Here is a 10,437-nt window from a genome sequence, read left to right on the forward strand (position 1 = left end):
CTGTCCCTCAGCTCTTCAGCTCAAGGCTAGCACTCTACCACTTGAGCCACAGTACCACTTCTGGCTTTTTCTGCTTATGTGGTGCTGAGGAATTGAACCCAGGGCCTCATTAATACAAGGCAAGCACTTTACCACTGAGCCATCTTCCCAGCCCCTTGCTGCCCTAACTTTTTTTTGTGTCTGCCAGTACTGGGGCTTGAACTCAGAACCTGGGCTCTGTCTCTTAGCTTTTTTGCTCAATGGCTAGTGCTCTGTCACTTGAACTACTCCCCACCCCCATCCACCCTTCTAGCTTTATGATGGTTAGAAATAAGAGTCTCATGGACTTTCCTACCCAGGCTGGCTTTGAACCTCAATCCTCAGATCTCAGCTAGGATTTCAGGTGTTAGCCACCAGTACTTAACTTCTTGGTTTCTTTTGCTCTCTTTCCTTACTTTTTCCCCAGTATATGCTTATGTGTTTTCTCTACAAATCTAAAAGACTCATAATTTCAAGGATCTTCTTGCTGATCACTTTGATAAAAACAGAGCTTTAAAAAGCCCTATTCATGCCGGGCACCAATGGCTCACACCCATAACCCTAGCTACTCAAGAGGCTGAGATCTGAGGATCACCATCCAAAGTCAGCCTGGGCAGGAAAGTCTGTGAGACTTTTTTTTTTTTTTTTTTGGCTCCGGTTGTGGGGCCTGAATTCTGGGCGCTGGTCCCTCAGCTCTTCAGCTCAAGGCTAGCGCTCTACCACTTGAGCCACAGCACCACTTCCGGCTTTTTTTTCTTTTTGCTTATGTGGTACTGAGGAATCGAACCCAGGGCCTCAGGCATGCAAGACAAGCACTCTACCACTGAGCCACCTTCCCAGCCCATCTGTGAGACTCTTATCTCCAATTAGCCACCAAAAATCTAGAAGTGGTGCTGTGGCTCATGTGGTAGAGTGCTCTTAAGCTGAAGAGCTCTGAGACAGCACCTAGGCCCAGAGTTCAAGCCCTACAACCAACCAAAAAAAAAAAACAAAACCCTATTCATGGTTAGAAACAGAGTGGTCAGATTCCCAAAGAACGTTGTACCTCTCTGTTGAGAATAGGCATTAAGCATCTATTCTGAGTGAGGCCCTGAGCTAATCACAGTGTCACTCACTGTTCTGTTTATTTATGAGTGTATGTGGTGACTCTGGGTTTGTTTGTTTGTTTCCAGTTGTGGGGCTTGAACTCAGAGCCTGCGTACTGTCCCCTAACTCTTTGCTCAAGGCTACACTCTACCACTTTGAGCCACAGCTCCACTTTTCCATTTTCGGGTGGTTAATTTTCGGGTGGTTTCAGGTGGTTAATAAGAGTCTCATAGACTTTCCTCCCCAGGCTGATTTTGAATCTCACTCCTCAGATCTCAGTCTCTTGAGTAGCTAAGATTACAGGCATTAGCTACCAGCACCAGATCAGTTGGTACCTTTATCTTAACAGAGGTGGAAACCAAGATTCAGGATAAAATGACTTACCCATGTTATTAACACATCTTTTTTTTTTTCTGGTCCTGGGGCTTGAACTCAGGGCCTGAGCTCTGTTCCTGAGCCTCCCTGTGCTCAAGGCTAGCACTCTATCACCACATGAGCCACAGTGCCACTTCCACCTCTTTCTGTTTATGTGATACTGATGAATCGAATCCAAGGCTTCATGCATACTAAGCAAGCATTCTACCTTTAAGCCACATTCTGAGTCCCATGTTCACACATCTCTTGAGCTGCCTGCCTGGAATTGGAACCTAACACAGGTCTATGTGTCTCTGAGGCTCTACCCTTCCACAGTCAGACTCAGTGTCCACCTGGGCTTGTGCACAAGCTGGGCCTTGTATTTATTTCAGCAACACAAGTTTTTTGTTGTTGTTGTTACATCCAGAAGAAAAAGATAATCCCCATATCAGTAGTTAGTTTGGTGTCAAATTGAACCATCTGGATTCTTGTTCTACCCTCTAAACAGCTGTATGACCCTGGGCAGGTCACTTAATTCAGTTTTAATAAAAATGTTGGGGTCTCCATGACAACTGTAGGTAGCCACAGACCATCCCTCCCAGCATGGCTGTGAGGATTAGCTGTCAACTCTCAATACCATACCTGGTGCCTGTTCCTGATCTGCAGATGGGAGGTTCTTGTCCCTGGAATCCAGGTTTCAGCCTTGAGAAGGGGCCTTTCAGATGAGGATAGTCCTTTCTCCTCTATCTCCTGTTCCTCTGCTAGGGGTACCCAGGCTCTAGAAGCTCAACTCTGTCTGGCCTTGTCCTTTCTTGCAAGCATATGGTCTGTATTAGTTTCCTATGGTTGCTGTAACAAAGCATCACAAACCTGATGACCTAACACAGATTTAGTCTCTTCCAATTGCAGAGGCTACAAGCCTAAAATTAGATTAACTAGGTTAAAGTAAAAATCTTGGAAGGAACGGTTCTTTCTGGAGACTCTGGAAGGAAGTCCATTTCCTTTCTTTTCCTTTTTTCTTTTTCTAGCTTCTAAGAGGCTTCTTGTTGTCCTTGGCTGATGGTCCCTTCCTTCCTCTGCCTTCAAAGCACAGCAGTCAAATCTCTACATCCATTATCACATCACCTTCTGCTCTGATACTGATCATCCAGGCTCTTTCTAGAAAGGACCCATCTGATGACATTGGGCCTGCTCAGTTCACCCAAGATAATCTTGCCATCTTGAGATTGTTAGTTCAGTTGTGCCCATAAAATCCTTTGTGCTGTAAATCCACAGATTCCAGAGATTAAAACCTTGATATTTCTGGGAGACCTTGATTCCATCTGCTATATGGTTTGAGAATGAAGATGTGTGGTTTCCCAAATAGAAATAGAAAAGTGTAGTTATCAGAATTATCTGGAACATTGCTGTGGGGTTATCAGTAGTTCTCATGATCCCTCTCTATGCATGTAGACATTGAGGGCTACTCTGCCCATCACAGATACTGATTGTGCCTATAAATTGCTTTGATCAATGCAGTGTCATCAGGAGACACCTATACCTCTTCCAGATAGAAGTTTTAGGAAACTGTGCAGTTTGCCTTAGTGCACTTGGAAGCCTGGGTCCACATGGTCTTCCCTTTTTAGCTTTGGCCCTTGAGTGTCTAGGACGTAAACATAGATAAACATAGGTGCTTTCTCTATGTTAACACCCTTTTTTGTTATTTATTATTGGATACCTAATCTATCCTGTCTGAAACAACTGGGGGGGGGCACTGGAGGATGAAAGCTGTTTCTCATCAACCCAGCTGTATCTGTTGAGCTAACAGCTAGGTAACAGGAAGGACATACTCCTAAAATAGCTCTTCTCTGCATATTGCCTGTGTCCCTGAGGACTATGGTTTCTGACAAGCACTTCTTTCTTAAATTGACATGACTGGATTTTCCTAAGGTTTGATCTCTTCCTGAAGGGAGGATGGTTTTGTGTTTGTTTGGTTTTTGAGTGTGTGTGTGTGTGTGTGTGTGTGTGTGTGTGTGTGCCAGTCCTGGGGCTTGAACTCAAGATCTGGGTTCTGTCCCTGTGCTTCTTTTGCTGAAGGCTAGAACTCTACAACTTGAGCCACATCTCCATTTACAGCTTTTTTGGAGTAATTTCGTGGAGATAGTCTGAGACTTTCCTGCCCTGGCTGGCTTTGAACTGTGATCCTTAGATCTCAGCCTCCTAAAGAACTAGGATTACAAGCATGAGCCACCAGCACCTGGCTCATTTCTCCACTGTACTTTGTTTTCAGCAAAGCTTTCTATTATGAGACATAAGGAGGGTTTTGCTTTTTGTTTGTTTGTTTTTGGTAGGTTGTGGGCCTTGAACTCTGGGCCTGGGTGCTGTTCCTGAGCTCTTCAGCTCAAGGCCAGTGCTCTACCACTTAAGCCACAGTGTCACTTCCGGTTTTCTGATGGTTAATTGGAGATAAGAGTCTCATGGACTTTTCTGCTCAAGCTGGCTTTGAATCATGATCCTCAGATCTCAGCCTCCTGAGTAGCTAGGATTACAGGTGTGAGCCACCCAGAGCTTCTTTATTTTATAGTACTGGGAATCAAATCCAGGATCTCAGACAGAAATTAATTTTTCCTTTCTTCCTCTCATCTTTCCTATATCTTGCTATCAATAACTATTATTACCTATTGGATTGTCTAGTGTATCACAATGAAGCTTTCTCTGATATAACATACTTCTGTTCTGGAGTTGATCATTGTCTCCTTTCTTTCTTGGTTTTTGTGCCCAGTATTGGAACTTGAACTCAGGGCCTTACTTTTACCCTTGGCTTTTTCGCTCATGGCTGGGGCTATACCACTTGAGCCATACCTCCACTTCTAACTTTCTGCTGGAAAATTGGAGACAAGAAGAGTCTTTTGAATTTGTCTGCCCAGGCTGTCTTTGAACAATGACTCTCAGATCTAAGCCTCCCTGAGCCACTGGCACCTTGCTTCATAGAGAGTTTTTGTGTGCATGTGCGTGTGCACGCACGCACACGTGTGCGATGTGTGTGTGTGTGTGTGTGTGTGTGTGTGTGTGCTTGTCCTGGATCTTGAACTCAGAGCGTGGGCTCTGTCTCTGAACTCTTTTTTGCTAGCACTCTACCACTTGAGTTACAGCTCCACTTTGGCTTTTGGGATGATTAATTGGAAATAAGTCTCATAGAGTTTCCTTCCCAGGCTGGCTTTGAATCGTGATCCTCAGATCTCATCTTCCTGAGTAGCTAAGATTACAGACATGAGCCACCAGCACCCAGCTTCATTGAGGTTCTCTATGCTGTTTTCATGTGTACTTCCAATATTTCCATTTACTGTCTATTGATATTAAATCTTCCTGCAGTCTGCAGTAGTTCAATACGAGGCTTTCAATTGAATCTTATATATGGCCAGTCTTGTGAAACAATTTATCAGTTCCATCTTTTTTCCTTGGAGCCCCCCACCTTCCTGCACACCCATTCCACGATGCATGGGAGCTGCACTGTACCCCAGAGAGCACCTTCTCTCTTCTCTGCTCTACCCCGTTTTCTATATTCCCACAGCTTTTAAAATTCTTGGTTTATGGTGTTTCTTTTTTTAATGGGTTTGGGACTTGAACCCAGAACTTCACATATAGGAAGTACATAGTCTGCTATTGAACTTCCTCCCTACCTCATGGTCATTTTTTTTTGGTCAGTCGTGGGCCTTGAACTCTGGGCCTGCGTGCTGTCCCTCAGCTCTTCAGCTCAAGGCTAGCATTCTACCACTTGAGCCACAGCACTTCTGGTTTTCTGGTGGCTAACTGGAGATGAGAGTTTCACAGACTTTCCTGCCCAGGCTAGCTTCGAACCACCATTCTCAGATCTCAGCTACCTAAGTAGCTAGGATTCTAGGTGTTAGCCAAGCCACCAGCTCCTGGCTGGTTGTGCTTTTTGCTGGAGCATGTCCTCCAGTAACTTTAGAAAGTAAGTTTTTGAGACTCTGTCAGCCTGACATTGTCCTGTCCTTTTTTACCCCCATCCTTGGTTTCTTAGGTGAGGCTTCTGCACATTTCATCTTTGCTACTAAGGAATTTGGGGCCATTCCTGGTTCTTCACTCTGCTTTATTTCTCAGGAAGCTCTTAGGGTACTTTTTATCCCTGGGCTCTGAAGTGTCAGGTCTGTGATTCAGATATGCTTATCTGTCTCTGCATCTAGAGTTAAACAGATGACCTGGCAGGTCAAGTCATTGTCTTCCCTCCTCCCTGGCCACTGTAACTCATTCCAGGATGGGCAGGTGGCTACTCATCCCAAAGTCTGATTTTTTTTCCTTAGAGAGAAACCCTATAGATTCTGTCTAATCCATGTGGATGTGTGTGTGTGTGTGTGTGTGTGTGTGTGTGTATGTGTGTGTTTGTGTGTGTGTGTTGGGGATATATCAGTACCCGGTCTTGGTCTCAGGACCTCAGATTCTCCCTTGGCATTTTTTGCTCAGGGTTAGGCTCTACCACTTGAGCTACACCTCTACTTCCAGTTTTTTGTTTTTTTTTTTGTCATGGGGCTTGAACTCTGGGCTTGGGCGCTGTCCCTGTACCCTTCAGCTCAAAGCACTCTACCGCTTGAGCCACAGCGCCATTTCCTGTTTCCTTAGTGGTTTATTGGAGAGAAGAGTCTCACGGACTTTCCTGCCTGGGCTGGCTTTGAACCATGATCCTCAGATCTCAGCCTCCTGAGTAGCTAGGATTACAGACATGAGCCACCCGGTGCTGGCTACTTCCAGCTTTTTTGTGTGTATGCAGGTCCTGGGGCTTGACCTCTAGGCCTAGGCTCTGTCCCTGAGCTTTTGGCTCGAGGCAAGCACTCTACCACTTGAGCCATAGCTCCTCTTTCAGCTTTTTGTGGTTAATTGGAAGTAGAGTCTCACAGACTTAACTGCCCAGGCTGGCTTCAAACACTATCCTCAGATCTCAACTGCCTGAGTAGCTAGGATTACAGGCATAAGCCATCAGTGCCTGCCCACTTCCAGCTTTTTGCTAATTGTCACAGACTATTTTTTATTTATTCATTGTTTTGTCAGGTTGAGCTCAGGGGCCTGGGCGTTGTCCCGGAGCTCTTTTGCTCAAGGCCAGTGTTCTACCACTTGAAGCCACAACACCACTTCTGGTTTTCTGGTGGTTCATTGGATATAAGAGTCTCATAGCCAGCCAGGCGCTGGTGGCTCACGCCTGTAATCCTAGCTACTCGGGAGGCTGAGATCTGAGGATCGGTTCAAAGCCAGCCCAGGCAGGAAAGTCCATGAAACTTTTTTTTATTGTGAAAATACTGTACAGAGGGGTTATAATTACATGAACAAGATAATGAGTACATTTCTTATCAAGCATTGTAGCCTCCTCCTTTGTTTCCCCTTCCCATCCCTTCCCATCCTTCTCCCTCTCCCCCCCTGCCCAAAGTCCATGAAACTCTTATCTCCAATAAACCACCAGAAAACTGGAAGTGGCACTGTAGCTCAAGTGGTAGAGTGCTCTCCTTGAGCTGAAGAGCTGAGGGACAGCGCCCAGGCCCAGAGTTCAAGCCCCATGACCGACAAAAAAAAAAAGGGTCTCACAGCCTTTCCTGCCCAGGCTGGCTTTGAACAGCAATCCTCAGGTCTTGGCCTCCTGAGTAGCTAGGATTACAGGCATAAGCCATCAGCATCTGGCCTCTCACAGACTTTCCTACCTGGGCTGGCTTCTAAGCTTGATCCTTGGATCTCAGTCTCCTGAGTAGCTAGGATTACAGGTATGAGCTACTGGTGCTCAGCAATGTGGATATTTTTCAAGATAAATACTTTAAATAGTAAATACCTTGATGCCTATTTTAATAGTGAGGTCTGATATACCCAGGACAGGCCTGCAAATTATCAAAAAATTAATGCATGGATCTGGAGGCATATTTCATGTGATAGAGTCTAGACAGTGTAAGCAAGCAAACAGAGTGAACATGAGGCCCTGAATTTGACCCCAGTACTACCCCTCCAAAAAAAAATAATGCTTAAAGGTTCAGTTCTTGGACATGTTTCATAATCTAAGATAACAGCCAATCAGAATCATTTCTGTTTTTGTTTTTTGGGGTTTTTTTTGGGTCCTTTCGTGGGGCTTGAACTCTGGGCCTGGGCGCTGTCCCTCAGCTCTTCAGCTCAAGGCTAGCACTCTACCACTTGAGCCATAGCGCCACTTCTGGCTTTTTTCTTTTTGCTTATGTGGTGCTGAGGAATCAAACCCAGGGCTTCATGCATGCAAGGCAAGCGCTCTACCACTGAGCCACCTTCCCAGCCTCCAGAATCATTTCTAAAATGGCATTTAAAGACCCTTTGGGGCTGGGCGTGTAGCTCAGTGGTAGAGTACTTGCCTGGCATGGTGAGGCCCTGGCTTTGATCCTAGTGCCACAGAAAAGTAGTCAATAGAACGTCATTTAAATATGACCACCCTAAACTGATTTGGCATTCTTCTAAAATTTAGACCTTGAACTGGATGCTGATGGCTCACACCTGTAATCCTTGCCACCCACAAGACTGAGATCTGAGGATAGTAGTTCAAAGCAAGTCAGGGCAGGATAGTCTGTGCAACGTTTATCTCCAATTAATTACCAAAAAGCTTTGGAAGTGAAGCTGTGGCTCAATTGGTAGAGCACTAGCTTTGAGCAAAAAAGCCTAGGGACAGCACCAGGCCTTGCATTTGAACTCTAGGCCCAGCACAAAAAAAAAAAAAGGAGAGAGAGAGACAGAGAGAGGGAGGGGGAGAGAGACAGAGACAGAGAATGACACAGAGAGAGGAGAAAGACAGAGAAAGAGGAGGGAGAGAGAGACAGAGAGGGTGACAGAGAGAAAGACAGAAAGAGAGAGAGAGCGCGTGCAATGGCTGCATGGCCAGGTGCGGGTGGCTCACACCTGTAATACTAGTTACTCAGGAGGTTGATATTTGAAGATCAAGGTTTGAAGCCAGGCTGAGCAGGAACAGTCTCTGAGACTTATTTCCAATTAATCCAATTAGAATTCTAGCTTTGAATAAAAAGCACAGGGACAGCTCCCAAGCCCTGAGTTTGAGTCCCAGATCTCTCTCTCACACACACACATACTCTCTCTCTCTCTCTCTCACACACACACACACACACTTTGTGACAGATGGAGAAGTGACACATGGTGATGGTCAGTGGCTGGACAGATCTTTGCTCCTTCCTGGAGATACCATCATTTGGTTTCTAGCATAGCCTCCATCTCTTTCAGCCACTGATCATTCAGAACTAACTGTTGTGATTGTGACAAAGCCATAACCCATAATGAACTCTAAAAGAGGGAAATTCATTGGTTCAAGGAATGGCCAACCAACTGTGGACAGACCAGAGCTTCAGAGAACTTGGTTGGATGCTCTCTCAGTGCCACAGAGGGTCAGGTGTATTAGCTATTATCTCTCCTGCCCTGGGTTTCCAGGACAATAGAACAAACAACAGAAGACACACTTCATCTTAGAAGCACTTGGTTTTATTGCACAGAAGCAATTGAAAGTGGACTCCAGCGGGAGGCGGGCCCTGTGTGATTGGGTGGCCAGTGCCCAGCCCTGCCTGCCGCAGCTCTTCCACAGTAAAGAGCGCTGGGCTGGGCCCTGACCACTCGTTTGGAAAACAGAAGGCATTCGGGAATAGGTTAAGACATCTCAAGCATTATGCGTTTCTAACTGCTCATTCGTTATTGCGGTCATCTGTCAGTGGTACATACAGGAAATTAATGCACTTAATTGGAAAGGAGGGGGCAGTTTCTGAAGTCCAGTGTTTATGTGTGGCATTCAGCATACATCACATTCGGCTACGGAAGCTATCATAACATAATTGTCCATCGCCTTGGGAGGGTTGAAGAGTACACTCCAGTGTGTACTGGAGCTGAGTGTACTCTCTCTTGCTACCAATTACTAAAAGGAATTCTTATTTGGTGACGGAGGGCCCATGGCCAGTTTCCTCTTACAGAAAGAAAAAGGGAGGACAAAAGGAAAGGAAAATTCATTACACTGACCCTTGAGCTCCGGGACCCTCCTGAGTTTCTTTGGCTGCTCTGGATGTTTTCTTTCTCCCCGCTTTACTTCTCCCCCTTGGCGGCCTTGTCCTCTGCGGCCTTCTCTGGGGGCTTGCTGTCTTTTTGGTCTGTGCTGGAGGATTTTTCAGCCTTTTCTGTCTTGGGTTTGCTGGGCGCAGGGGCCTCCTTGCTGGGCTCTTTAGGGAGACTCTTGTCATCCTCCTTGCCCTTGGCCTCTGCTTTGGGTTTCTCCTCTTTGGTATCTTTCTTTTCTGGTGCTGCTGGTGTCTCTTCTTTCTTTGACTTGTCTGGCTCTTTCTCTGCAGGTTTGCTGGGCTCTTTGGCTTTAGCCTCCTCTGTCTTCTCTTTGGGTTTCGCCTCTTCCTTCACCTCCACCTTGGCAGGAGCCTCCTTCTCGGGGGTTGCTGCTTTTTTCTTATCTCCACCCTCTTCCTTCTTGGCTTCCACTTTGGGTTCTTGGGGCTTTTCCACAGCAGCTTCCTTCTTTTCCTCAGCCACGGGCTTTGAGGCCTCCTTTTTGGGACTCTCATCCTTCTTGCTGTCCTTTCCCTCGGTTTTTTGTGCGGCTGGAGTCTTGTCTTCCTCTGCCTTCTTTGGGGGCTCTTTGACTTTCACCTCCTCCTTTACAGGGGACTTTACCTCTTCCTTTTTGGGGATCTCCTTCACAGGAGCCTTGGCCTCCTCCTTCGCAGGGGACTTGGCCTCTTCCTTCACAGGGGACTTGGCTTTCTCTGGAGACTTGGCCTCCTCCTTTGCAGGGGACTTGGCCTCCTCCTTCACAGGGGACTTGGCCTCCTCCTTCACAGGGGACTTGGCCTCCTCCTTTGCAGGGGACTTGGCCTCCTCCTTTGCAGGGGACTTGGCCTCCTCCTTTGCAGGGGACTTGGCCTCCTCCTTCGCAGGGGACTTGGCCTCCTCCTTCGCAGGGGACTTGGCCTCCTCCTTCGCAGG

General features: G+C 46.5%; 1 protein-coding gene across 1 annotated transcript in view; it reads right to left on the minus strand.

Moving 5' to 3' along the window:
• Positions 1–9,058: 9,058 nt before the first annotated feature.
• The window catches only part of Nefh (neurofilament, heavy polypeptide), a 9,829-nt gene continuing 8,450 nt past the window's right edge, over positions 9,059–10,437 (minus strand). Inside the window, exon 4 of the mRNA XM_013014266.1 lies at positions 9,059–10,428. Within this exon, the coding sequence (XP_012869720.1) occupies positions 9,529–10,428 (900 nt within the window). The 3' untranslated portion in view covers positions 9,059–9,528. The remainder of the gene's footprint in view (positions 10,429–10,437) is intronic.

This window comes from Dipodomys ordii, unplaced genomic scaffold (assembly GCF_000151885.1).
Source record: "Dipodomys ordii isolate 6190 unplaced genomic scaffold, Dord_2.0 Scaffold23, whole genome shotgun sequence".
Lineage (NCBI taxonomy): Eukaryota > Metazoa > Chordata > Mammalia > Rodentia > Heteromyidae > Dipodomys > Dipodomys ordii.